Raw genomic sequence first — 26,640 nt, forward strand, 5'->3', positions numbered from 1 at the left:
CATTTATTAACTTTCTTAAAAATGGAAGTGTATGCAAATTCAATAATACAAATTGATATTGATATCTTGTATCTTTAAATGTGTTTTATAGGTGTGAACCAAATACTGTTTTCATTCAGTCAACTTTGACAAAAGCAACTGCAAAGGAGAAAGATGGAAATAAAAAAGATACTGAGAAGTTTCGCCTGTACCATGACTTCAGTAGTAGTATTGGAAATATACATCATCACCAGGTAAGGACAAGTCATCACAGTTTTATAAAGCAAGTAATTTTTTTGAATAGCAGAAATTTTTCCTGCAGCATAATACCTTAAATACATGGTAAGGTTACAATTATTAAACTTTATACTCTTAGAATTTCTCAGTAGCTGCTGCTGCTCAACTGTTATCACATAACTGGATTGATAAGAGACAACGGTTCATGCATGCAAAGAATGATACATTTTTTATTGGGTGGCAATATAGGAGTAGCTCATCAAAAATAAAGGGCATTTATTTTGCAGTACCAAACTAAGGTATTTAGGTGACCATAACTGCTGTCACTGTGCAGTATTTGTTGTGGGAGCAACCCTCTCTGATATTTGGTATAAAACATACTGAGACTTCTTTATTTCTCAAGTTTAGTTTAGTTCATTATTGTCAGTGAAAAGCTTTTTGTTGTGTGCTAGCCAAAGAAAGGACTATATATGATTCCAATCAAGTGTCCAAATAAAGGGTACAACATTTAGTGTAAGATAAAGTCTGATGAAGTCGGAATAAAGATAGTTCAAAGGTCTCCAATGGGGTAGATGGGAAGTCAGGGACAATAGACAATAGACAATAGGTGCAGGAGTAGGCCATTCAGCCCTTCGAGCCAGCACCGCCATTCAATGCGATCACGGCTGATCACTCTCAATCAGTACCCCGTTCCTGCCTTCTCCCCATACCCCCTCACTCCGCTATCCTTAAGAGCTCTATCCAGCTCTCTCTTGAAAGCATCCAACAAACTGGCCTCCACTGCCTTCTGAGGCAGAGAATTCCACACCTTCACCACTCTCTGACTGAAAAAGTTCTTCCTCATCTCCGTTCTAAATGGCCTACCCCTTATTCTTAAACTGTGGCCCCTTGTTCTGGACTCCCCCAACATTGGGAACATGTTTCCTGCCTCTAATGTGTCCAATCCCCTAATTATCTTATATGTTTCAATAAGATCCCCCCTCATCCTTCTAAATTCCAGTGTATACAAGCCCAAAGCAACACAGTGATTTTACATGGAAACCAACCAAAGTAAACTGCACTGAGGTGTAATACGACCAAGGTTAGACGTTGAAGTTTGAATCTGAACTGAAGGCGCAAATGGGTAATATGTGCAGGCACGGAAACATGGAAATGTGCAATAAAATGGAAGATGGACAAGAATCCTGAGACTTGGTTATGGATAAGTTGTAAGGCAGGGAGATGTCCCTGTGATCGGGTGGGTAAGAGCACAAAGGGATTCACCAAGCTTGTTGTGCAGTAGGCGTTATAGGTAAGTATCATGGAGCAGAATATTTGTAAAGACCAAATTTTTAGATGAGTTGATGCCTATTGAGGATGGAAGGTTAGCCAAGGGAGCACTGGAATAGTTGATAGGGTCATAGATGGGGTTTTAGCAGCAAGTTTTCCTTTTAATGTTCAAAAATTGCTCCTTGTCTCTCAAACCGCATGAAAAAAAAATGCAATTGCTATTTTGTGTTTAATGGAAACTGAAAACGTGTTTATGGCTGCAGGAATTCTCTTCCATTCATGCTGTTCTGAGTTCATTTTGGATTTGAGCAAGTGGAGCAGGATAATCTGACTGTCTTATTTGGTCCATATTTGCTTCTGGATTCACCTTGGTACATGGTATAACATTTATAATTTCTTTTAATGTCCAAAGAATCTTTCTAATTATATTACAATGAAATTCCACTTTAAATTACAATTAAATTCCACAATAAAATTCCACTTTTATTTGCAAGACAATCTTAAATTATTTCAACTTTGGATAAAACTTCAGCCCGCATATAATTTTGACCTTAGTTGGCAGTAAGTCGATCCTGGACTGCTCTTTCAGCGTGGTGTTATAATGGTATTGTACATTTATTTGCACTGTTGCCTGTCCCAGCACCAAATGCCCTTTGAATATTCTGAGAGAATAAACAATGAATTTTGTCACCTTTATTTTCCACACACATAACAGGAGAATCATCTACTATGGCAGTCTGCTGTACTTTCTGTTCTGTTCACTTAACTGTGATGCGCATAACTGTTTTTGTTACTTTTTTCTCCTATAAAATGCCAAGCCATTTCTGTCACTGGAATGGTGATGCTGATGTCCGTAAATCAGTCGACTGCCTTGCAGCCATGTAAAACCATTGCGTTTAACATATGTGACATGTCTGAGTTTGCCTATAATTGAATTAAAGATATCTTAATGACACACAGTGTGCTGTTGTGACAGTACTTTCTGCATCTAACAAGTAAAAGAAGGTTTATCAATAAAGAAATGTTCTGGGAGATTTAAGTTTCATTGTTCTAAGATTTGCAATATATGCTAGTGTTTAGTACTTTTATGAAATTCCACTTTCTATTTATGTTTATTTAGACTAAAAAGAAACTTGCATTGCCTTTTTTCTCTCTCTGAGACCTGTACTTCACAATGTAATGACCAGTAGTAATTGTGGTTGTTGCAGGATGAGACTCGCTGTAGGTTTTACCTCTGAATGTAAGATTCTCCATTTCTGCAGATGACCATTGTAGTGGCCAGGTGAAGATCATACAGATATCATAACAAATCTGTGGCAGGTTGATTTGCATGTTGAACAGTGCTAACTGTCAAATCTACAAACACAGAATTATAGTGAGAGCATTTTAAATACCTTATTTAGTACTCTGTAACATAATACAAAATCTTTGCAAATAATACTTGTGGGGTTTTTTAAAGTTTCAAAATTGAGGCAACTTGCATATCTGCTTAGATCTAACTGGCTGCATGACATTGTTCTTCCTAATAGGATTTTTAAAAATCAACATTTTGGATTTTCTTTTGCATGTTATGATGGAAAATAGGAACAAACCAAAATAGGAACAAACCTTAAGCATGCCACTCCTTTCAGTGAAAGCATGACTGGTTTGTATCCAAACTGCATTCAACACTTTGTTTTATGCTCCCAAAGTCTATAATTTCAAAGATTTAAAATCAATTGTTGCATCATTGTGTGCTTCCAGAAAGCAATCAATTAAGTTCATGGTGGGGGCTTATCTTGTGAGGGCAACAATACAAGAATAGGCCAGATGAATAAGTTGAGGAACTGGTACAGGAGACAGGGTTTCAAGCTTTTTGATCATTGGGATCTCAATGTGTCAGTGTCTGCACAAGAGAGGGACCAATATCTGGGGAAGGATTTTAGCAGGAGGGGTTGAACTCTATTGGCAGCGGGGTGGGACCCAAAGCAGAGAGGAGGCAGATAAGAAGTTGCAGTGCAATCACTGTCGTCAAGGAAAGCAAGATCAGCAAATAGGATAGGCAAGTTGCGGTAAAGAGAGAGGAAAGGCTAGTAGCTTAAACTATTTATTTCTATGCTAGAGGATTAACAGGTAAAGCAGATTAACTCGGGGCATAGATTGGCTCAGGGCATGGTAAAGAGAAGGGCAGGTCTGGCAGCTCAATATTCCAGGGTATGGATGCTGCAGGCCTGATGGAGATGCAGGTAAGAGAAGATGGGGTGGAGGGGGGGATGTCTTTTTGTTCAATGTGGAAATAACTACGATGCTGAGAGAGTATATTCTTGGGCGATCGTTCTGCAATGCAATTATATTGACTGGGTCTCCCACAATGCATAGAACTTGAATGGGGTGGAACATGTGTCCAAGGAAACTTCCTTAGTCAAGAAACATTAGAGACTGTGACATTGAACCTCCGTTTAGGAGAGGATGGGCAAGTGACTGAAGTGTTAGTTTATTGATCAGTACCGATTATTTGAAATGTTTAATTTGAAGATCTATGAGAGTATATTCATGCAATTTTCTTTGCTAAAGCATTAAAGTCAAAGGATGGAATGTGCATTCAACATCCACAAAACAGAATTGTTTTGCAATTGTCAGATTTGTTTAAGGAAGCTTATTATGTAAAAACTGCCATAATTCCTGCTTCGCAGTGATGTTTAAATTTTAAAAAGTCATTAGTTGCAGAGTATTTTCACTTTGCAAGTTAAGATTCTTCACTTCCATTAGGTATGCGATTTTGCAAACAAGTGAAAATGAATCGGAACTCCTTGCACATCTGTGGTACTTGCTATGAAGTATAATATTGAAAACCTATTTAACCATTGTATATTTCCTTGGCATCAAAGTCACTTAAAGTATACATGATTTTGAAATTTCCTGCAGAAAAAGTTCGCATGGAAAAACAATTGGACAAATATTTGTTCCAAAGTGCACATAGTTGAATAACTAGTTAGATCTGGTGTATTAAATAGCCATGTTATGTAGATGCAATGCTCTGGATCTATTTTAATCTCACTTTGGATTAATTTAATATTTTGCCTTTGTATGGTTAGGTACAGAATTATTGTGCACGTAGTCAAGTCTAAGCACTACTTAATGAAATAATTATATATATATATATATATATATATATATATATCAAACATAGATGCACAAACTATATTTTGTTTAAACCCATTTAATACCTGTGCTTCCATTGTGAATTTTGTAGTTCATAAATCATAGGAGCAGAATTAGGCCATTTTCATTTTATTTACCATTTTTATTAACTTGGTACTTTTTAGGCAGCATGATCTCTGTTTTAACCGAAGATTTTTGCCAAAACTAAAATAGTACTTGATCCTAATTAAAATGGACTGAAAGACTGCATTCGTTTCTGATGTGTTCTCTTTGTTTACAACCCCCCCCCCCCCCCCCCCCGTGCAGTCCTCCCCTAAGGCAGCTACCACAATTGATATCCATTTTATAGAATATCTTAGCAACTGCTGTGAAGTTACTGATGACATTTTAAGACTTGTGTCTCAACAATCGTAACAAGAGACACTTGTAATGTAGAATTCAGTTCTTAGTCGAGAGTTGTGGGCTTTGGAGTTTGAGTGTCAGATTATCTTCTGATAGAATCTCATATTTTGTGCTGAAAGCATAGAGAACATTTATTTTATTTTGCAAAATGATTCATTTGTAGATAAACTGGTCAAAAGAAAGTAACTACATATTTGCTGTTAACTTGACCATTGAGTGCTCTAGGTGAGCATTTTAATATTAGTTAGGTTGATTGTATTTAAAATCGAGCCTTCCAGTATTTGACCAATAGTTGATCTTTTGCAACATCAGATTTTATCTTGTGACTTAACCTTTCAGTCTTGAAGTGTGCTGTGATGCCAGTCTTAACACCATAATTTTGGAACTATTTCTTAACAATTGCCTTGAGTAATAAATTATATCTTCATTAAAAGTACCAGCTGAAAAGGTCTTCCTATTAAAATATTTTCTTCTTCTGCTGTATATTTTGTGAATATTTAACTCTTTTGCCACCTGTCCCTGGAAAATATTATTTTGTTCTCTTCTTGTTTGAAGTTCTCAACAGAACCTGGTGAAAAAGATTATGGTCTGTTGCATGTCTGTACCCTTTTAAAAATGAATCATGGGGATGAATTCTTTATGTCCACTGTTTTTCTTGGCTTTAAAATGATTGGTTAATGTAATTTGTCAATTAATGTGTTTTATTCCTGTAGATATGTGTATAACTTAGCCAAAGCTCCTTATCTGAATCCATCCTAGTTTCCGTATCATTTCAATCCCAATGCAGTTTTGATCAGAGTTACTCATATAATCTAAAGTGACTGATTTGGGTATTTTATTCTCCCTTTTCCATTTTGTTCTGTCTGCAACAGTCCTTCCATATAGGATGCTCTTCGATTCACCTCAACCCCATTGCGGACATTGGACTTGGACATCTATGGAACTCGGCTACGATGCTGAGAACTATATTCTGTACTTTGTATCTTCCCCTTGGCCCTATCTATTGTACTTGAGTTCAACCTGATTGTATTTACGTAGAGTATTACCTGATCTGAATGGATAGTATGCACACCAAACCTTTTCATTGTATCACGGTGCACGTGACAATAATAAACGTAAACCTTGAGCATATCATCCTCCTCCTAAATCTCTTTGCAGTCACTTGGTTAGTTTAACTTAGTTTACTGTCACTAGTACCGAGGTACAGTGAAAAGCTTTTTGTTGCTTGCTAACCAGTCAGCGAAAGAATTATAATCGAGCTGTCCATACATGATAAAGAGAATAACGGTTAGTGCACGATAAAATGCAGTAAAGTCCAATTAAAGATAGTCCAAGGGCCTTAAACGAGATAGATTGCAGCTCAGGGACCACTCCCCAGTTGTTAGTATGAGGACTGCTCTCTAATTGGTTGGATGAGACTGCTCTCCTGTTTAGATCTCGTCCGTTAGGTCTAACCTAAACCAGAGAAAAGGTATCACAAACTTCTTCTCTTCACATGCCTGCAGAGTGAACTTTATTTCTTCTCTACGTTCTGCCCCTGACAACAGCTTCTGAAAATATGACATAAAAATTTGATGCCACTTAGTTTCTTCACTAATTCCTATCTTGATTGTTCCACCATCTATAAATGATGGATTGTCCACTGAACATGCTACAATGAATAAGTAGAGATTTCATCAACTAAATTTTAGAAAGATTGAGCCATCATTTTTATCATTATTATGAACTCCAATCACTATCCATTTAATTCCATCAGACTCTCTTCAAAACTGATGAGCAGAAAGGCGGATAAGAACCTAACCACCCACCCCTAATGTTAAACAACATGAGATTTACAAGTATTCTAATTGCAATATCCTGGTGGATGAAAAGACCGGAAGTTCAGTTGTACCAATATCAGCGAGACCATGCGCAGGCTCAGCTGAACACCTCCGCTCATTTTGCCTAAACTTACCTGATCTCCCGGTTGCTCAAAACTTTAACTCCCTCTCCCATTACCACACTGCCCTTTCCGTCCTGGGCCTCCTCCATTGTCAGAGTGAGACCCAGCGCAAATTGGAGGAACAGCACCTCATATTTCGCTTGGGTAGCTTGCATCCCAGCGGTATGAACATTGACTTCTCTAACTTCAAGTAGCCCTTGCTTTCCCTCTCTCTCCATCCCCTCCCCCTCCCCCTCCCCAGTTCTACCAGTCTTACTGTCTCCAACAACATTTTATCTCTGTACCGCCCACTCCCCTGACATCAGTCTGGAGAAGGGTCTCGACCCGAAACGTCACCCATTCTCTCCAGAGATGCTGCCTGTCCCGCTAAGTTACTCCAGCATTTTCTGTCTACCTTTGATTTAAGCCAGCATCTGCAGTTCTTTCCTACACATAAATTCAGGTGTTGCGAGGGATCCTAGAAATGGCCTGACCGCAGTTTTCCGTAAAGTGAAGCTGCATTAGATTTAATTTCAAATTTCATTTCCTTGCCATTAATGAGCTGTCATGGTTCTACATGTAGCATTTCCTTCCTATTTCCACTGTATCTCTCCAACTCTCTAAAACACTTCTGAAAGTCTTGGCACACCTTGGCCAACTATCTGTCATTTGCTAAACCTTGGAAAATGTGCCAAGTCAGTTCATGTGACTTCCTCAACAAAGTAAAATTTATTCCACACACCCATGTTGTTTCTGCTCTTGACCTACTCATCTGCTGCTGAAATCCTTGTTTGTTTCACCAACTTCATACCTAGGTACCAAATAAGCCCATCCAAAATTCATGGCCTTTTCCTCATTCTCAGTTTGTTCACTGTCATAAATTCTGCTTACTTTTTTCGAAGTCTAACTTTCATCAAATATGGCCTCCAACTCCTAGATCCCCCTTTCATCAATCTTTTGCTCTTTTTTTCCCTCATTCGTTCTTTAACATATATTTCTTCAATTAAGATTCTGCTCTTCTGTTCTAAATTGCGGATCGTTCCCACATTTAGCTCCAACTTTACCGAGATGTGGTATATGTTATTTTAAAGGTATGTTGTAGCTAATTATTCTTATCAAAATTGTCCTGCACATACCATTTATGGGTTATATGTTATTGACAGGTGACATAGAAGGCATTAGTACAATTTGTGTACTTTTTACTAAATGGTATTAATATATCCAAAATGGATTAACTGAATTACTGAATATTAATGAGTGCTTGGGACTAATTACAAATGCATTAACAAGTTCAGAACATATCCTAAACTTTAGCTCTCATGCCCTCGCCCTCTAATCAGAACAGTGCTAAATTTCAGGAGGTGCAATGGGTGTTCCTTCACCACCTACTCGCTACCATCCAGGAATCTAAATAGTCTTTCAAGGTGAGGCTATATATCATGCACCCCTTCTTCAACCTCATTAACAATTAAGATCTCTCAATGTGGCCTCCTCCACGTCGGCAAGAGCTAGCGTGGACTAGGTGACTGATTCACAGATCACCTGTACTCTGTCCGCAATGGCTATCCGGACTCCCAGTTGCATGCCATTTTGACTCCCATTTGCACATTGACATGTTCATCGTTGGCTTTCTCCACTGCAGGGTGAGGACCATAGCAAATTTGAAGAACAACACCTCATATTCAGTAGAAAAAAGGAACTGAAGTAGTTGATTTACTAAAAAGAACACAAAGTGCTGGAATTTTGGGATAGGCAGCAACTGGAAAACGTGGATAGGTGACATTTTGAGTTTGGACCCTTCTTTAGACTCATTTTCTGCTTGGCTAGTCTACCATCCAGTGGTATGAGTATTGAATTTTCCAACTATAGGTAACCCTAAGCCGCTTTGCGCCCCCCCTCTCTCCTGATCCACTTAGGTTCTCCCACCCTCTTTTTCCATATACTCCCCCCCCCCCCCCACTTGTGTCCACCTATCACACACTTTTCCCACAAGGTCCCTTATCGCCTCTCCCATCAGGTACCAGCTGTCCTTTAGTCCCCTGATTCCGCTTATCATCCTTATAAGAATCCAGCAGTTGAAACTCTTGTGTCTTCACTTATCACACTCCAGCTCTGTCTCTACCTTCGTCCTTCCCTCACCCAACTGGCTGCATTTGCCCAGCTTCCCTCTCTGCTTTTGTTCATGTCATCCACCAGCCCCTGCTTTCACTATCCCCTCACCTCTTTATACAATCTATCCCCTTTCTATCCTTAGTCCTGATGGAGTGCCTAGATCCAAAATGTCAGCCATTCCTTTCCCTCCACAGATGCTGCCTGTCTCACCGAGTCCTTCCAGTGGTTTCTTCTACCTCCAGTTCTATTATCTGTAGTCTTTATTATCTCCATATTCTTAACCATAACTCCATATTCTCAACCAGAAAGATTTGCATATGATGCTTGAATTTTTGCCATAATCTTGGAATGCCCATTTGTTGCTGTTATCAGTTTTCATTTCTCTTTGTTGGGTTTTCATTCAGATCTTGTTGACGTGGTTGTATGTGTCTACCACTGCTAACATTCACAAAAGCATTAATAATTGTCGTTGCCATTAATATATAGAGACAAGTTTCCTTTTGTTGATGATTCATGTGTGTTTCTTATCTATGAAAGCAACTATCTTCTGAGGATTAATTTGTAAGCAGAATTGCAAGTATGACTGTTTTAATATGGACAGTGAATAATTGTTGCAAAAACAAGGTACCGTTCAATTGCTTTTTTATCACCAGCATTGAGAACTGTGATTATACATCTCCTTTCAGCTTGATCTGCTTTCTTTATCAGTATATTTGGAGAGTACTGAGCAAATATGCTCAATGCTGTAAGTCACACAATATGAAAAGGCTGTTCAATTGTTGGTGTATTGCCTGAGGACATTAATACAAGTTATTTAGACACATAGAAACAAGGAACTGCGGATGTTTAGTACAAAATACTTTATGTTTTGGAAAATAATTGAACATGTGTAGAAACAAATTTTGTGCATTTTAATGTAAATAAAGGAAACATTTTGATTTAAACAATTTAGTATAACTGCTGAATTATTTGTTGATTATTGATGCATATTAAAATGGAAAATTTTAGATGTTTCTGTGTTACCTATTCATAAGTGCTCACAAATGGTTTCTCGCAGATTGTGTAATTGAATAAGTAATACAGAACAACATTTTTATTGTTTATCTGGTTTAAAGCAAAGTAGTGCTATTTGGGACAGCAAATGACACTTTAAGTAAAGGTGGAAACTAGTAAAATTTATCATAGGATGTTGTGCAATTTCCAGTTGCTTTCTGCTGACAGCACTCATTGACTTAGCTCATCCTCTCTTCATTTGTTGTCATGCCTTTATCAATTTCCTTTCAGTCCATTTCTACACTTAACATTCCATAAAAGTATCTTTCTTAATCGATTATATGTAGTATGATTTCCAATAAAACATCAAGTGCGTGCTTATACGTAAGGAGACTTGATAAGTGTCTTTTGGGTATTTTATGTGTCACCTGTCTATGCTGTTTATGTTTCTACTCAGATTCTGGCCATTAACCGAGGGGAAAAACTGAAGATTCTGACAGTGAAGGTCAACGTTCCTGACAGAATCAAAAATATGTTCTGTGGATGGTGCATCAATGAAAGGTCTGTGCGTAATAATACAGCATAATATTAAACCTTACTTTGTATAACTATCCATCTGAAATTATTTATCTCTTAAGTTCTCTTTGTGAGAACTTAACAGGCTAGGTGGGAATGTCATTTTGAAATATGAGAATACCTGCCCTGTTTTGATCATCTGCTTGGAGCAGACCCAAATCATTGTGAAGCTTGATTTGTCTTTGGATTCTCCTTTTCTACCTATCTGTGGGAAGGTATTTGTACTTCCATATGCTAGAGCTGCCATTAAGTAGTCATTGGAAAAGAAAACTTCATGGAACATGCATAAATGCACCAAAATACAGTAGCCAAATTGCCAATGTGGTATACAGATTATGTGAGGTATATAGTTTATATTTGCTACATGTATTAAAATGTCCAAAATATTTATTCAAGTGCAGGTTGATAAACAGGCATTCAATGATGCTTTCTGTTGGTTTTTGCATATTTAAATTCAACTTGATACTGAACTACTTCAAACGTGCTATGGTTATTTATACTTGCAGTAGAAGTCATGTGCACATCATGTTCATTTAATTTCATGATTAGCATAAAATCGTTAAGGATATTTTACAAGGGTACAAATATTTTCATTCTTCCAAATTCTTTCCATTTTGTATGCTATAATTAACCTTCAGTGTTTCTTTACAACATTATACCTGAAATTCATTATGAAAGAACTGGAAAAATAATGGGCATATTTGTATCTCTTTTAATTTTTTGTAGCAATGGCATTTATAACTATATGCTATTGCCACTAGTGAATCAGCATCACAGCATCATAAGAATTGCCAGATGAAAATTATGAAACCTCTTGCATCCAGTTAGCCATGTGACTAATTAAAGCAATCAATATCTATCAATTAGCTTATAGTTGATCCAATAATGATGCAAGCAAAATCCCAGCAGTGAAGAATTCTAAAGTCATCTTGCACTTTTCCTTCCCAGCGTGTCATTATATGTTGTACCTCCTCCATATCTAATATTAATTGATTTAGAGGAAATAACTAAATTTGGATCAATAGTTGTTTTTTTAAATTTTAAATGTTAAACACATGGTTGAGATTGCTGATGTTCAAGGTATCCTTTGTACTGGTGATGCATAACATTCCTTATTGTTTTCTGAAGAACAATATAATACTTCAAGGAAAATCTTTGTCAAATGCTTCTACTGATCTATCTGTTTGAACTTTATTCTAGATGGAGACCTCGTGGTTTTGCAAGGCTTGAATTAATGAAGCTCTTGAAGGATTCTGCTGAAGATTCTTATAAACGACTCATTTATCCACTTTTATGCAGAGAATTCCGGTAACAATTATTTTCAAAATATTTTCAACTAATTTTCCTTCTGTTGGTTAAATCATGGCATTAGCAATCTATTGGTAGTAATACAGTGAGGTAATGGATCTAGCTGTTTTAGTATCAGGAGGTCACTTGATAATTAAATGCCAAGCTGGTTGCAACTTTTAGCTGTGCACTTTCCAGCAGAAGTTCCTGTGGAACAAGGCAGAGAAGTATTAACCTAAACTACTTTCTTCCTGGACCCAAATATAACGTGGCCCTTGAGGAATATTGACTATTACTTATTGAATAAGTTGAAAGGAATTTTGAATATTTTATTGCCACTCCAGGTCTGTACAATAGTGGTTAAAACACCCAATTTTAAATTGGGATACATACAAAAAAGCTTGCATGAAGAAATGAAGATTCCTTATTTTTACACATGGATTCATTGGTTGTAGGACAAAAGTATTACCAAAATTTTGAACAATCCTGATAAGAGCTCAGCTACAATACAATGCATTTTAGTTTAGGAAAATTATCCATGTCTTAAAGTGCAGAAATTTACCAGGGGTGAAACACATCAATACATGTTAAAGAGTCATACGGAATGGAAACGGGGCATTTGACCCACCACATCCATGCTGAACAGCGAGCAACCATCCATATTAATCCCATCTTCTTGCCTTTATCCCACAGCCCTCTATGCCTTGGTAATTCAAGTGCTTGTCTGCTGCTGGCAACAATATTTCCACCACTCGCAGACAGTGTATTTGAGGTACTTGCCATTGTTAGGATGAAAAAGGTTTCTCCCAGATCACCTTTAAATCTTTTACCCCTTATCGTTAATCTATATTTTCCTCTGATATGGGGAATAGTTTATTGCAGTTCAATCATCTATAATATGATGTACCTCACTCATGTCCCCTCTTATTTCTTCCACTCCAGGGAAAGTAGATCCAGCCTTTCCAGTCTGTCGTCATAACTGAAAAGTTTAATTCCGGGCAATATCCCGGTGAATCCTTTCTGCACCTTCTCCAGCAATATTATATCTTTCCTATGGTGTGGTGACCAGGAATGCATGGAGTAATCCTGCTGACGCCTGCCCAATGTTTAATCAGTTGGATGGGTACATGAATAGGTAATGTTTAGAAGGACATGGGCCGAATGTGGGGAATTGTGAAGCTTAGATAGAACATCTTAATAGGCATGGACAAGTTGGGCCGAAGGGTCTCTTTCCATGCTGTATGATACTGTCTCTTTGACTTTCAAGGTTGGAGCATATCTCTCTCCCCTTGTACTCATTGCCCCGACTAATTAAGGCCAACATCCATTATGTCGTTTTTACAATGTTATCTGCCTGTGTTGTCATCTTCAAGGATATTCTGAATACTCATTTGGACCATTGAAGGTGTATGTCGTTGCCTCACTGGTACTCCCAAGATACATCACATCACATTTTTCTGTATTAAATTGCATCTGCCATTTTTCAGCAATTCCTCCAGCACTGAGATATTGCCCTGTAGCCTAAGACCATCCTCTATACTATCAACACTGGTTCCTGTGAACTTTGTAATCATGTCTTAAGACAAGAGAATTTTTCTTAAAACAAGGGAAATTAAGTCAGTAGAGGTTTTTCAAATCATTGTTGATTTTTAAGAAAGAATAAATTTAAAAAAATCTAGTGGGATGCAATCTGAAAAAGGGTCCTGTTCCAAAACAATATCTACCTATTTCCCCCACAGATGCTGCCTGACCTGCTGAGTTTCTCCAGCACTTTGTTTCATTTTGCACCTAGTGGGAGATGGGTTGGTAATCAGAGGCTCTGTATTTAAGTTAATTATTAAAAGAACATCGGGGAAGAAAAAAATACGCAAGGTATTGTTGTTTGGAATGCAGCACCTCAAAGTAATGTACTTTTAAGCCTGGACATTTGTGCCTTTGGCTGTCAAGGCCCTCAACTGTCAAATTCCCTCATTAAACCTCTTTGCCTCTTTTTTTTCCCCCTTTCCTTTTTGACCTATATTTTCACAAATCTGCTGATGCTTTATAAATACTGTTTTTTAAAGTGACGGTAGAGATAGATTGAATAATAATTAGCACAAGATAATTAGATTAATATTTTCTGCTGTCAGATTCATAAATTCCAATAAAATATTTATTTTTCCCAGCTTTCTCAATCTATCGTGATTGGACAACTTCTATTCCAGAGATCAGAGTTGTCATTTTATGCCTCATCTCCTCTGTTTCCAGGTTATGGAGAACAAATCTGCAGAAAATTCTCCAGATTTGGCCTGAATACGCAAGACTAATTTGTTGTCAATAAAGTAAACATCACATCTTGCAACATTATGCTCCATTAATCATCTTTAAACCCACATATTCAACGACCATACATTTCTCTGCAAATCTTTGCAATCTCCTAATACTTTCACCCTAAAGCTTTTGAATAGCTTTCTTTTCATTTAGTGAACAGATTTGTAGGTTCCAATATGTGGAGAGTTTTTTCATCCGAAGTGGGAGGTTTGATTGAATGGCCACCCAGCAATGACCTGGTTTCAGCAAGTTAAACCCTGAACAGGGTTGAAGCCTTTAACTTTCTGCCAAACTCACCCATGACTTAATTCAATCTATTAGAAGTTGAAGAGAAAATTGATCATCGTTTAGTAAGATTTAAAAAGGTTTGCATATTGAATTTTGAAGTAAAGACAGGCTTGTTGTGAAATTGTTTGTGTTTTTCAATGCTTTGTGTAAGAATAGAACTCAATTGTAGAAATTATATTGAAATACATTGAAGATTTATCCTTCAATTCTGCATTTTCTAGAAAATAAACTCTGCTTGCTTTAGTTGTCCATGACTCCTTATATATCAACCTAATGTCTGGGACGGATGTACTGGTGGGTACATAGAAGATTAAAGTAACATCTCAGCCAAGTGGTTTTAATTGTTACAAATCTTAGGTCACACAATTGAAATCCTGGATATGAGGTATTAATGCCAAATTCCTCATTGTAAATAAAGCACAGTCGCATCTTGTCCGTTCTGTTGACATTAAACCTACAGAATATCTGGTGCAAAACTAAAGCATGCAACAACCAATTCAGATGCCTAATTACAAAGCCAGCTGAAACTCATGCACTCTGCCCATTGAACCTGTGATCCACATGTCTCTATAATGTACTCAATGTAAATTAAATAAATAAATAAATTATTCATTTTTAAAACATAGAGTTTTTCATGTTTTAATATATGTTATACAGCATACTTTGCATGTGTTTTGTAAATTTTTATTTTTATTTAAGAGGATAATTTTATCTGAAAAATTCCTGACTTGACATTTTATGGACATTGGATAGAAAATGAGAAATACTGATGTTATATTAATGTGAAGCTTCTATTTGTTTGCATACCATTGTACTTGTTACATTTTGTCAATTGAGTTAATACTTTGATTTGCCTTCCTTTTAAGATCCCTTTTGACTTCAAATGCTGAGAAAGAATCAATTGCAATGTTTGGGAGAAACCTTCGACAGCTTCTTTTGATTAATCCTGTTCGTGGCCGGGTTCTGATGGGAATTGATCCTGGCTTTAGGCACGGCTGTAAACTGTCAATCATTTCAGCTACCAGTATGTACAAAAATCTTATTTCTTTGGAGGTATTTGGAACTCTGTCAACATGAATACTTTCTGCGCAGTTCAAAATGAGTTACAAATCTTTAATATTTTGTCTGCCATTATTAAGGTACCAAATGCAACAACATAATTCACTGAATATATCGTGAGATTCCGGGCACAAAGTGCAATGAGGGTGGCAATGTCACAGCACCAGTTCTCCGTTTAACACTTTTATTTCCTGACAGAGCCTATCCAAACAGTTGTGCAATAAATTAAAATTCCAATTTATGCCCGGAATCTCACGAGATATTCAGTGAATCTTGTTGTTGCATTTGGTACCTTAATAATGGCAGACAAAAATCGTATGAAACTGTATAAGGCGACCTCAACTTAGACACATCATTGCGACTTACAACTTTGACATAAGAAATACCACATTTGAGCACGGAGACTTTAACATTAAATAGCTATGAATTTGGCTGCATGGTTATATACATATGACATACCAATAAGAAATACCACATTTGAGGACGGAGACTTTAACATTAAATTAGCTATGAATTTGATCAAATTGGATCATACTGGGATCATGATGTATAATCAACCTGTAACTGTTCAACCTGATGCAGGATACATACAAAATTCATGTTGCTCCTGAGTAACTAGCCAGCACTAGTTATTCACAAACTAAGAGAAGGAATGGGTGACATTTCGGCTCGAGATCCTTCTTCAGACTGAAGAATGTAGTGAAATGTAATGCAATGACGATTCAACAGTTCAACAGAACAGTTCAACAGAGCTTTATTTGTCATTTGGTACCAAGGTACCGAACGAAACTACATAGCAGTCACACAAAAAAAAAGAACACAAGACACATGACCCCAACGCAAACGTCCATCACAGTGACTCCAAACACCCCCTCACTGTGATGGAGGCAACAAAACTTCCACTCTCTTCCCCACGCCCACGGACAGACAGCTCGTCCCCGACCGACCCGCACAGTCCCCGCAAGGGGATGGAAGTTCCCGCGGCCGAGTCGCACCGGGCGCTGAGACGTCTCGCGGCCGAACTGGGCGGTGGAACGCCCCGCGACCGAGCCGTGCGCAGCTATGTCCCGCGGCCGAGTCGCACCGGGCGATGTTAGGCCCCGCGGCCGAGCCGCACCGGGCGATGGAAGGCCCCGCGGCCAAGCCGCACCGGGCACTGTTAAGCCCAGCGGCCGAGCCGCACCGGGCGATGGAAGGCCCCGCGGCCAAGCCGCACCGGGCGATGTTAGGCCCCGCGGCTATCTATAAACTTGAGTGTCATTTGTTAGATTACCCTGTGGCTGTAGAGGAACTATTAAAAAATATAGGCAGGGACTCCATGTACAAAAAGGTTATAAGGTTTAATTTTACTGTAAAGCTTTCAAAATATCATTGGACTATTTTTGCAGCAAAGTTGTATGAACTGTTCAAATATGAATGGTGCTGCATAAACTGCTGCATGCAAGTTTTTTTAGCAGTATACTTGGAACTGAGTGCATGATCAGGACTGATACTCCGCTGCTTCAGGCAATAAATCAGGTTGTAAGATCTAGAGGTCTTGCATAGAAAACAACCAATGTCACAAAACAACAAATGTTGTCATATATCTTGTGAGATGTTACTGATGCAGAGGACGGACATGTAAAATAATTTCTATAGTTGTTTGAAAAGCATTTAAGGTAGTATAAAACTATTTCAAATATAACTTTATTTTTACATACTCTACTGCATGTCCAATAATGCTGGTTGCATATTCTGGTGTATCTATTAATGTTGCAGCAATTTGTATCAATACAAATTTAACTTGGAGTGTTGGATGTCAAATATTTTTAAATTGGGCTTAATGAGAACCGATTCAAAATTTAAAACACACTTTGTTAGTTAAGGGGATTACTAAAAATTGGTTGTGCCTGATGGCATAAGAGGGAGGCATTTAACCAAAAATCCAATAAAGAAATATCAATGGAAGCAAAATGCCCCAAATCATAAGTATAATAAAGATATTTGGATAATTACAGCACAGCTATTTTCTGCATGGTGACAACTTGAAGTAAGTTTCAAAGCCTCAACATTAGAATACTCTGGTTTCCAAGATACGTTGATCTCTGTGGTTTATGGCAAATAACATATTGACATGGAATATTTGATTATGTATGTAATCGTGTTCAGTGAGTGCTTTGATACCTTGTTAACCCTCATGCTTTTTTTCCAGGCCAGATTCTTTACACTGATGTTTTATACCTATTTGGTCAAGGAGCACAGAATGCAGCGGAAAGGTTAAGGCATCTACTTCATAAGTACAGGTATGATTACTTCTTAAATACGGTTATATCTTGCATCTGCCTTTGGATTACCTTGTATTACACTTTGATTGCCAAGTCATTAAGTAATTAAAGATTTTTGACAGAGTAAGTCATTCTTGTAAGCTGTCATCAACAATGCCCTTTACTTGGTGATAGCCTGTTCACCAACACACAGTTTGGGTTTCACAAGGTCCACGTGCTCCCAGACCTCATTACACCCTTGATCCAAATATGGATTAAAGAACTAAATTCTGGAGGTGATGATTATTAAGGACATATAATTTCAAGAAGCTTGCTGCTGTAGAGATTAATTAATTGGAGCCAAAAGGAATGCCACAAAGGATATGAACCATTTTATATACAATACTTTGCGTAATTTGTGTCTTTTATCTGTGTTAAAATACTTTATTTAAAATACAAGTGAGTTGCAGTTCTGTAATAGGGCTAATATTTAACGTGCAAGTTAAGTTAATGGAGAGAAGCTCATCTATCTATATATATATATATATATTTATATACTACTAATACTCAGATCTTGTGTATATATATATATATATATATATATATCCGTATGTATATATAAGAAAATCTGTATGTATATATGTATTTCTGTGATTTTGCCAAAACGGTAAACCATAGCGGCACAATTTTTGCGCCACCTTAATCACCACTCTCGCGGCGACTGTTTATAACAAGTTTTATTTTAATCGGTCTTATATTTTTAAAGTTACAGACATTTTAAAGTTCAAAAATCTCATTTCTAAAGACATTTTTCCAGGGGATGCTGTGCGTATGACGTCAGCATAGCACACGCACGGCCTATCTCTTCACTCGCGCAAGGAAGATGGACGCCGCTAGCGGAGCCGCCCGCCCGCAATCAGGGGCTCCCCTCTCCTCTCCCCTCTCTCCTCTCTCCCCTCTCTCCACTCTCCCCTCTCTCCCCTCTCCCCTCTCCTCTCTCCCCTCTCCCCCCTAACAACCGCCGCGAGTAATCCCAGCTCGGCTAGGCCACAGCCGCCGCCGCGCTGCCCATCTCCAGTAGTCCGCCACTCCGGGAGAGTAAGAGTGGGGGGGACGGGGAGTGTGTGAGGAGGAGAGAGTGGGGGTGGGAGGGAGAGTGGGACTGGGGAGGGTTACACGGGGGTGGGGGACAGCGGGGGTGGATGGTGGGAGGGAAGAGAGAGTGGGGGAAAGGGGGGTGGTGGGGAAGGGAGGGTGGGGGAGAATAAAAGTGGGGCTGGGGAGAATGGGGGGGTGGGGAGAAGAGAATGTGGGGAAAAGGGGGGTGGTGGGGAAAGGGGAGGTGGGGTAGAGTGAGAGTGGCGGTGGGGGAGGAGAGAATGGGGGGGGTGGGGGGAGGAGAGTGGGGAAAAGGGGGGGGTTGTGGGGAAAGGGGAGAGTTAGAGTGGGGGTGGGGGAGGAGAGAGTGGTCTCCTCAGTCACACCCTCTCCCCTTCCCTGCCTCCCCCTCTATGAGGAATGGGCCCACTTTGTCTAGTATATTACTAAAACTCTCTGTCCGTGTGTATGCGTGCAGCATAACTTTTGTGGTTCGCACAGCTGAAATGGTACACAATAGTGCCACAATTTTTGGCCCACGTTACTCACCATTATCCTGGGCACATTATGTAACAACTCTCATTCAAATTGAAGCAATATTTTTAAAGCTAGAGAGATTTTAAAGTTTAAACATTTCTTTTCTAACCCATTTCTTGAAGGTCTTCAGCGTGTGATATCACAATGGAACCCGTGCGCCTGTGAGAGATGAGCTCTCGCCCCCCCGTCCCGCCGATATTCAGCGTGTAACGTCATGATGCCACCCGCACGTCTTCAACAGATCAGCTCACTCTCGACCCGTCCTCCCCCGGACCATTAACTGATGCGCTCCCCCCACCCCGGACAATTAACTGATGCGCTCCCCCCCCCCCCCCCCGGACCATTAACTGATGCGCTCCCCTCCCCCGGACCTTTAACTGATGCGCTCCCCACCCCTCCCGGGACCTTTAACTAATGCGCTCCGCCACCCCCCCCCCCCGACCGGACCTTTAACTAATGCGCTCCCCCACTCCACGCCCCCATGCACCGGCGCCCGTCCAGGCATGCCTCGCGCATGACATTCCTCAGATCAAGCAGAGCCGACCGCCGGGAGGTGTAGTCATCTCTCCTGCTCCGAGAGGGGGTGGGGCACTCCTGACTGACGGGAGTGCCGTGCTCAATGCCTTCCTCTGCCCTTTCCTCTCCCCACTCGCACGGAGGAGCTTTAAGCGGCGTTGCCGGGCCCGCAGGAGTGGGGTTCGAGTGGGTGGAGGGAGGGTGAGGGTAGGAGGGGAGTGGGGCTGGGGGGAAGGAGAGAGAGGTGGAGGGGGTGGTGGGGGGAGTGGAGGGTTGGGGGGCAGGGGGTCGGGGAGTGTGGAAGTGGGAGGAGGAGGGGAAGGGGGACAGTGGGTGTGGGGGGCAGGGGAGGGTGGGGATGAGGGGGTTGGGTGTCGGGGTAAGAGAGAGTGGGGGTGGGGGGAAGGGGGACAGTGCGGGGCAGGGGAGAGTGGGGGTGGGGGAGATGGGAGAATGGGGGAGGGGGAGGAGAGAGGGGGTGGGGGGAAGGTGGGGTGGAGAGTGTGGGGGGAGGGGTGGGGGTGGGGAGGAGGGAAGATTGGGGGTGGGGTGAAGGGAAGAATGGGGGTGGGGGAGAGTGGGGGTGGGGAGGAGGGAAGACGGGTGGGGGGAGTGGGGTGGGGGGAGGGGGAATATGGGTGGGGAGGGGGAAATGGGGGTGGAGGCAGGGCTGGGGGGAGTGGGGGTAGGGGAGGGAGAAGTGGGGGAGGGTAGGGGGGATGGAGTGGGTCAGTGGGGGGAGGAGGGGGAAATATGGGGGATTGAGTGGGGAGGTTTAGAGTGCTACAATACAGGAGAGTTTTGAGTCCAGAGCTCACTCAATCACACCCTCTCCCCTTCCCTGCCCCCCCCCCCCCCCCCCCCTCTACGAGGAATGAGCCCAACGGGTCCACTTGGTCTCGTTCCCTATAAAATTATGTCCAAGCATTGGACTTTGAAATCTAAATATATTTACCACAGCAGAATGCAGGTTTTCAGAGTAAGAAATTAAAACACCCAATTAGTCCTCCATAATAATACTGCAATTTAATGATTTGTTGAGAGTTGTTCTTCTGCAGAGCCAACCTGCAGTAAAGAATATACCTTGGTGAATATACATGTAATTGTGATTCTTTTTTAGTATATGTAAAATAAATTTGAAATTTGCAGTATTTATTTTAGATCCCAACAATCCAGTCTCATACATTATACATTAAATCACAAGATTGCAGAAATTCAAGGATAAAATCAAGCACAAACTTCTGAAAGCAACAAGGAATAATCAGTTAAAATGGCCTCAACAGCATTGCTTGCTCTTCAAGAACAGATGAAATAAAACAAATAGAATGGATGAGAATAGAAAAATAATAGAACAAGAGACTCATTATCCAATGATATTTAAATATGTCAACCTAAAAAGGAATTTGCTTCTTACTTGCGACTTAGTTTTATGTAATCAATACATGCAATAAAGTAGTTGGATTACTGTTCCCAAAAATATTTCCATGCCTTGAGAGTGGGAAAACCAAACTGCAATCACAAAATTAGACTTTTCAGCAAGGTAGTTGTTGATTTGGAAAATAAAAAAGGGCATGTAAGATGTCATCTTGGTAAGTGGAATGGTAAAGCAATCATTTGCTGCTATGAATTTTTCCATGCAGATGTTTTAACTTTATTTTCTCAGGCAAATTTCAAAAAAAGAAGATTTGCCTTTATTTTAATTAAATTTTTAAATTGAACTTTTATTCTTTTTCTTTAGTTGTTCAACCATAGTTATTGGTAATGGAACTGCCTGCAGGGAAACGGAGTCTTTCTTTGCTGACTTGTTTAACCGGAAATATTTTGCTCCTCTGGATGTTGTCTACTGGTAAGTCCTGTTCAGCTTTCTTCTTTGTAAGAGAGTCATAGTTGTAAATCACAGAAACGAGAGCCCTTTGGCCCACCACATCCATGTTACGCTTACTACCCATCTCCACTGTTTCCGATATGGCCTGCATTGGGTCCATATCCTTCTGTGCCTTGCTTCTTTCATGTTTCTTTCCAAACGTCTCTTAAAGGTAGTGATTGTATCTGACTCAATCAACTCTTCTGCATCCAAGATCCAGGTGTGAGAGTGTGCACGCGCATGCACACGTCCTTTAATGCTGTTAGTAATTCCTATATTTCACTTTAAATCTGCACCCTCTTGTTTTTGCCCCACCACGGGAAAATATTTCTGACCATCTACCCTATTATGCCTCATGATGCTATCAGGTCATCCTTCAGCTTTCTTTGCTTCAGGAAAAACAAGCCAAGCCCATCCAAACTCTCCGCAAATCTAAAGTCCTCAAATCCAGGAATCTCCTTTGCACTCTGTAGTACAATTATATTGTTTGTTGTTAGAATGAAGTGTTTTATTCAAAGTAAAATTGGTTGACAGTATTTGCAAGTAAAAATTTAACCGATGAAAATTATTGTGACTTTGGGTCGGAAAACCTTCAATTCATCATATGACATTAAAAGGATGGCAAGAGGATGCTTATGGATGGGAAATCTTAATAAGAGATATTATTGTTGTTTCAGACTGGAAGTATTAAATTATCTATTTTGGGGAGAATTGATCACAAATGACAGAAATAACTTTCATGTTCTGAGCTGCTTGTTTTCCTGCAGGCTGTTAAAGCTGGCTGCAGCGTATAGAAATGGACAATGTGGATTTCAGTCATATGCTTCATGCTAAGATATGTTTTGGTGTAGCCCACAGCTTACCTTTCAAAGTGCAATGTTTTTTTTATATTTAGTATAATGACAATCAAAAACTTATCCATGTGAACTCCCATAAATTTCAAAGTAATCAAATTTTTATTTTGTTTTTAACCATGTATAGCTTTTATTTAAATACTTTGCAATTACGCAGAACAGAAGCATGATCATTAAAAAAAAAGACACCAAACAAAAGGAATTATTAGGAGAATTATTAAAAGGTTGGTCGAAAAACTGAAGCTGGAAAGATTAAATGTTGAAATTTCAAAGCTTGAACCCTTGAGATCCAAGTGCACATGCATCAAAGATAGCGCAAAGGAGTCTATGAGTGATTAGTTTAAAGAATGTATAGTTCTTGGAAACCTGTGGGATTTGAGGAAGTTGCAGTGATTGGGAGTGTCCAGAAGTTTTCTGAATAAGACAGAGTTTTAAACTGTAGACGTTGATCCAGGAGTTATGAATAAGCAGGGGAGTGTGGATTTGGGGAATGTTGGCAGAACCTCAAAGGATTCCAGGCTTGTAGAATTTGAGCCATGTACCATGGGAGGTTTATGGATTGTGTTTGGAGGTGGCAAAAGCACGGATAGGGATTTTTGTACTAAACACATTACAATGTGCATTAGAGATTTCACTAAGGCATTTTTTTCTAGTTCCTTGGTTTTCCAAAAACCTTCATGGGTTTGTGAAAAATTGTATGGATATTTATTTGTTCAATAACAATCCACCTGTCAAACACTACATTTTAATTAATGAAATTCTGTTAATTTAAGAACCCTATCTCTAAACAAAATGGTTAGAAAACAAAGTGTATTAGGGTCTGTGGAAGCAGTCAATTCCTGTTCAATATTTCTAGTTGATTTCTAGGGATTTCTAGTATTCTCGGGATAAAAAAAATAAATGATGCAAGAACTAGAAAGCTGAAATGAAACAAAGTTCTGGAAATACTCAACAGATGAGGCTCAGCAGAATACTCAATATCTGTGGAGAGTAAAACCAAATTAACGTTTCATGTCAAATATCTTTTGTCAATAGTTTGTCCAGCACTATGCTTTTATTTCACTTAATTCTTAGCAAAGGAAGAAATGCTTCCTTTTTATTAACCTTGTTCCTAAATAAATTGTGAAAGTAAAATGTATTCAATATTTTAGTTTTTCTTCAACCCCTTTCATTTTAGTTATGTTTTTATGTTGTATAGCTTACAAATGTTGGCAGCAATAGAAATACCATTCATGTAATATGTTAAAAAAAATAAAACTAGAAAAGCACGAGAAACAAATGTGAAAATTGCAACCAATTATTAATATGAAAGCAAATAATTCATGTTTATAAATAACATTTGGTCTTTATTTGACCTTAATCTTAAATGAGAAACAAACATTTTTTTGCTGTGTTATAGTAATAGTTATTTCAATGTTTTGATTGTTTTCTAGTCCAACATTAATAACGTCAGTATTTTTTCCATTGTTTCTCTTCTGGACCCTTTGTTACTGACTGAAAATTGTGTTGGACTTCTTCCCAGCCCAATGTCATGAGTTTTTTTTTGTAACAAATCTTTATCCATTGCCAGCACACATACAGATTGTGGCTGTTTTCTATTAACGATCTATTCAAGCCAAGAGTCTAGTGTATTTTAACTGAAGCAGATGTCTCACATAAGCAGAAGGATTCATTGTTTTTATTCAGTAAAACTAATCATAGGTTCTAAAGTGTGTATGGAACTCTAGAGAATGTTCGGTTTCAAACATTGTTAAATTCAAATTAGATTTAAAGTTCAGAGAATGTGCACTTTGATTCACGACTTGATTAACTCTTGGGTTCCCCTTCCTGGAGTCAAGAATCTTGATCTTGCTAATGTTGAGTGTAAGATATATGTTCTGGCATCATGCAACAATGCTGATCTCCCTCCTGTTCTCTAATTCATCATTACCCGTTATTTGTCCAATGACAGTGGTATCACCTGCAAATGTAAAGATGCCTTTGGAGTTGTGTCTGGCTACAGTCATGGGGATAGAGAGAGTGGAGTACAGGACTCGGCACACAACCCTGAATATGCACGTGCTGATGGTCAACGAGGAAGAGGTGTTATTACCAAACGATATTAAATGAGCAAAAAATAAACTACTGGATGAACTCAGTGGATCATGCAGCATCTGTGGAAGAAAATAGAACGATGAAGTTTCAAGTCAGGACCCTTCCTCGGACACTATTGATTGAGGTCAGCCGATGAGGAAGTTTGGGATCCAGTTGCATAGGGAGGAGTAGAGACCCAGCTCCCTACATTTGACCATGAATTTGGAAGTGATGATGGATGTTTCACATTGAACTGCAGTCGATGATATAAATGTTCCAGGTGTCAAAATGGTGCAGAATAGATTGGAGAGCCAGTGAGATCACAACCACTGTTGATCTGGTGTGGCAATAAACAAATTAAAGGGGCTCCCGGTCATTACTGAGGCAGGAGTTTATTTGCATCATAACCAACCTCTTGAAGCACTTCATCACAATGGATGTGAGTGCCACCTGTTGGTTGTCATTGAGGCATTGCTCCTCTTGGGCATCGGAGTTATGGGTATCCTTTTAGCAGAAGTGGAGACCTTGGACCATGGTAGTAAGAGATTGAAGATATTCTCAAACTCCAGCCAGTTAGTTCTCGCGGGTTTTAAGAATGTGGCCACATACATCATCAGGGCCAAAAGCTTTCAGAGGTTCACAGTCAACGGACCTTCAGACTTCAGCCTTGGAGCTAAATCACAGGGCCGTCAGGGCTGTGGAAACTGTGTCATCATTGATACATTTTGAAGCATCATTTTGATGCTTTCCGTTTCGATACATCATTGTTCTCTGAATGACAAAGTATCATTCATTCAATCATGGAATTTAGCTCGTCCTGGTGTGATGCGTGCTTTCACGAGGTATACTGTTTCATCTTGTATGAATTGATGACGTGTAAGCCCTGCCATAAGTTGCCTAGCATCTGTCTGAACCTCCAGTTTAGTCCAGAAATGTCTATTTGCATTGTTGATTGTTTTCTAGAGGTAGTAGGTGAACTTCTTGTGTGACTCTGGATCACCTGACTTGAAAGCTGCAGATCTGGAGTCAGTGGATTAGGAATAGACAATAGACAATAGGTGCAGGAGGAGGCCATTCGGCCCTTCGAGCCAGCACTGCCATTCAATGTGATCATGGCTGATCATTCTCAATCAGTACCCCGTTCCTGCCTTCTCCCCATACCCCTGATTCCTGATTCATCCGAGGATTCTGCTTAGGGGACACTCACTGTCTTGATTGGAACACTCTCCTCTGCACATTACCATGTGAAGTTCGTAACACCTGTGGCATATTTGTTCGTCTGTTGCTGAGTCCTTTGCCTAGTCCACCGAGACCAAGCATTCACAAAATTGTTCCTTTGCCTCCCTTGACCAGCTCTGTGCAATCCTCTCTGCCAGAGATGCGCTGTTTTGTTGCTGTCTGTACACAGGAAGAAGGTGGGCGAGAGATGGAGCAATAGGTGTCTCTGGCACCTAATCCTCTTCTACTGCAGGAGATGCGCTGATGGTAGTTTTGAAAGTGTTTTCTTCATGCTAGCCATATGAATTACCCAGCAATGATGGAGAAGATGGATGGGGCGACTCTAAGTAAATCTAGCAAATGCTCAAAGCAAACATTACTTTTCTGCAATTCACTTTTCTGTCCTGTGCGCCAGTAATTTGCAGTTCTTTTGTTCATCCTACAATTTATGTCGAGCCTTAAATGTCTGATTTCTTTGTCCTAGACAGCTCATATTAAAATCATAAGCTGCACTCTCCATCCCAGCAGAAATTTTAATATTTTTGGAACTGCATTTTGCTAGAATATTTTATGACAAACATTGCTGAAAATAAACTTGTGTTTAGCTTTAGCAGCTTTCCCCCTTTCAGGTGTGTTTTCCCATTGATTCTTTATTTTTAGCTT

General features: G+C 39.5%; 1 protein-coding gene across 1 annotated transcript in view; it reads left to right on the plus strand.

The window, feature by feature from the left end:
- Positions 1 to 26,640, plus strand: part of srbd1 (S1 RNA binding domain 1) — a 210,512-nt gene that overhangs the window by 32,138 nt on the left and 151,734 nt on the right. Inside the window, exons 10-15 of the mRNA XM_078405828.1 lie at positions 92 to 233; positions 10,512 to 10,615; positions 11,831 to 11,938; positions 15,382 to 15,539; positions 17,766 to 17,856; positions 21,707 to 21,814. Coding sequence (XP_078261954.1) covers positions 92 to 233; positions 10,512 to 10,615; positions 11,831 to 11,938; positions 15,382 to 15,539; positions 17,766 to 17,856; positions 21,707 to 21,814 — 711 coding nt within the window. The remainder of the gene's footprint in view (positions 1 to 91; positions 234 to 10,511; positions 10,616 to 11,830; positions 11,939 to 15,381; positions 15,540 to 17,765; positions 17,857 to 21,706; positions 21,815 to 26,640) is intronic.

Source organism: Rhinoraja longicauda, chromosome 9 (genome assembly GCF_053455715.1).
Source record: "Rhinoraja longicauda isolate Sanriku21f chromosome 9, sRhiLon1.1, whole genome shotgun sequence".
Taxonomy (NCBI): Eukaryota; Metazoa; Chordata; class Chondrichthyes; order Rajiformes; family Arhynchobatidae; genus Rhinoraja; species Rhinoraja longicauda.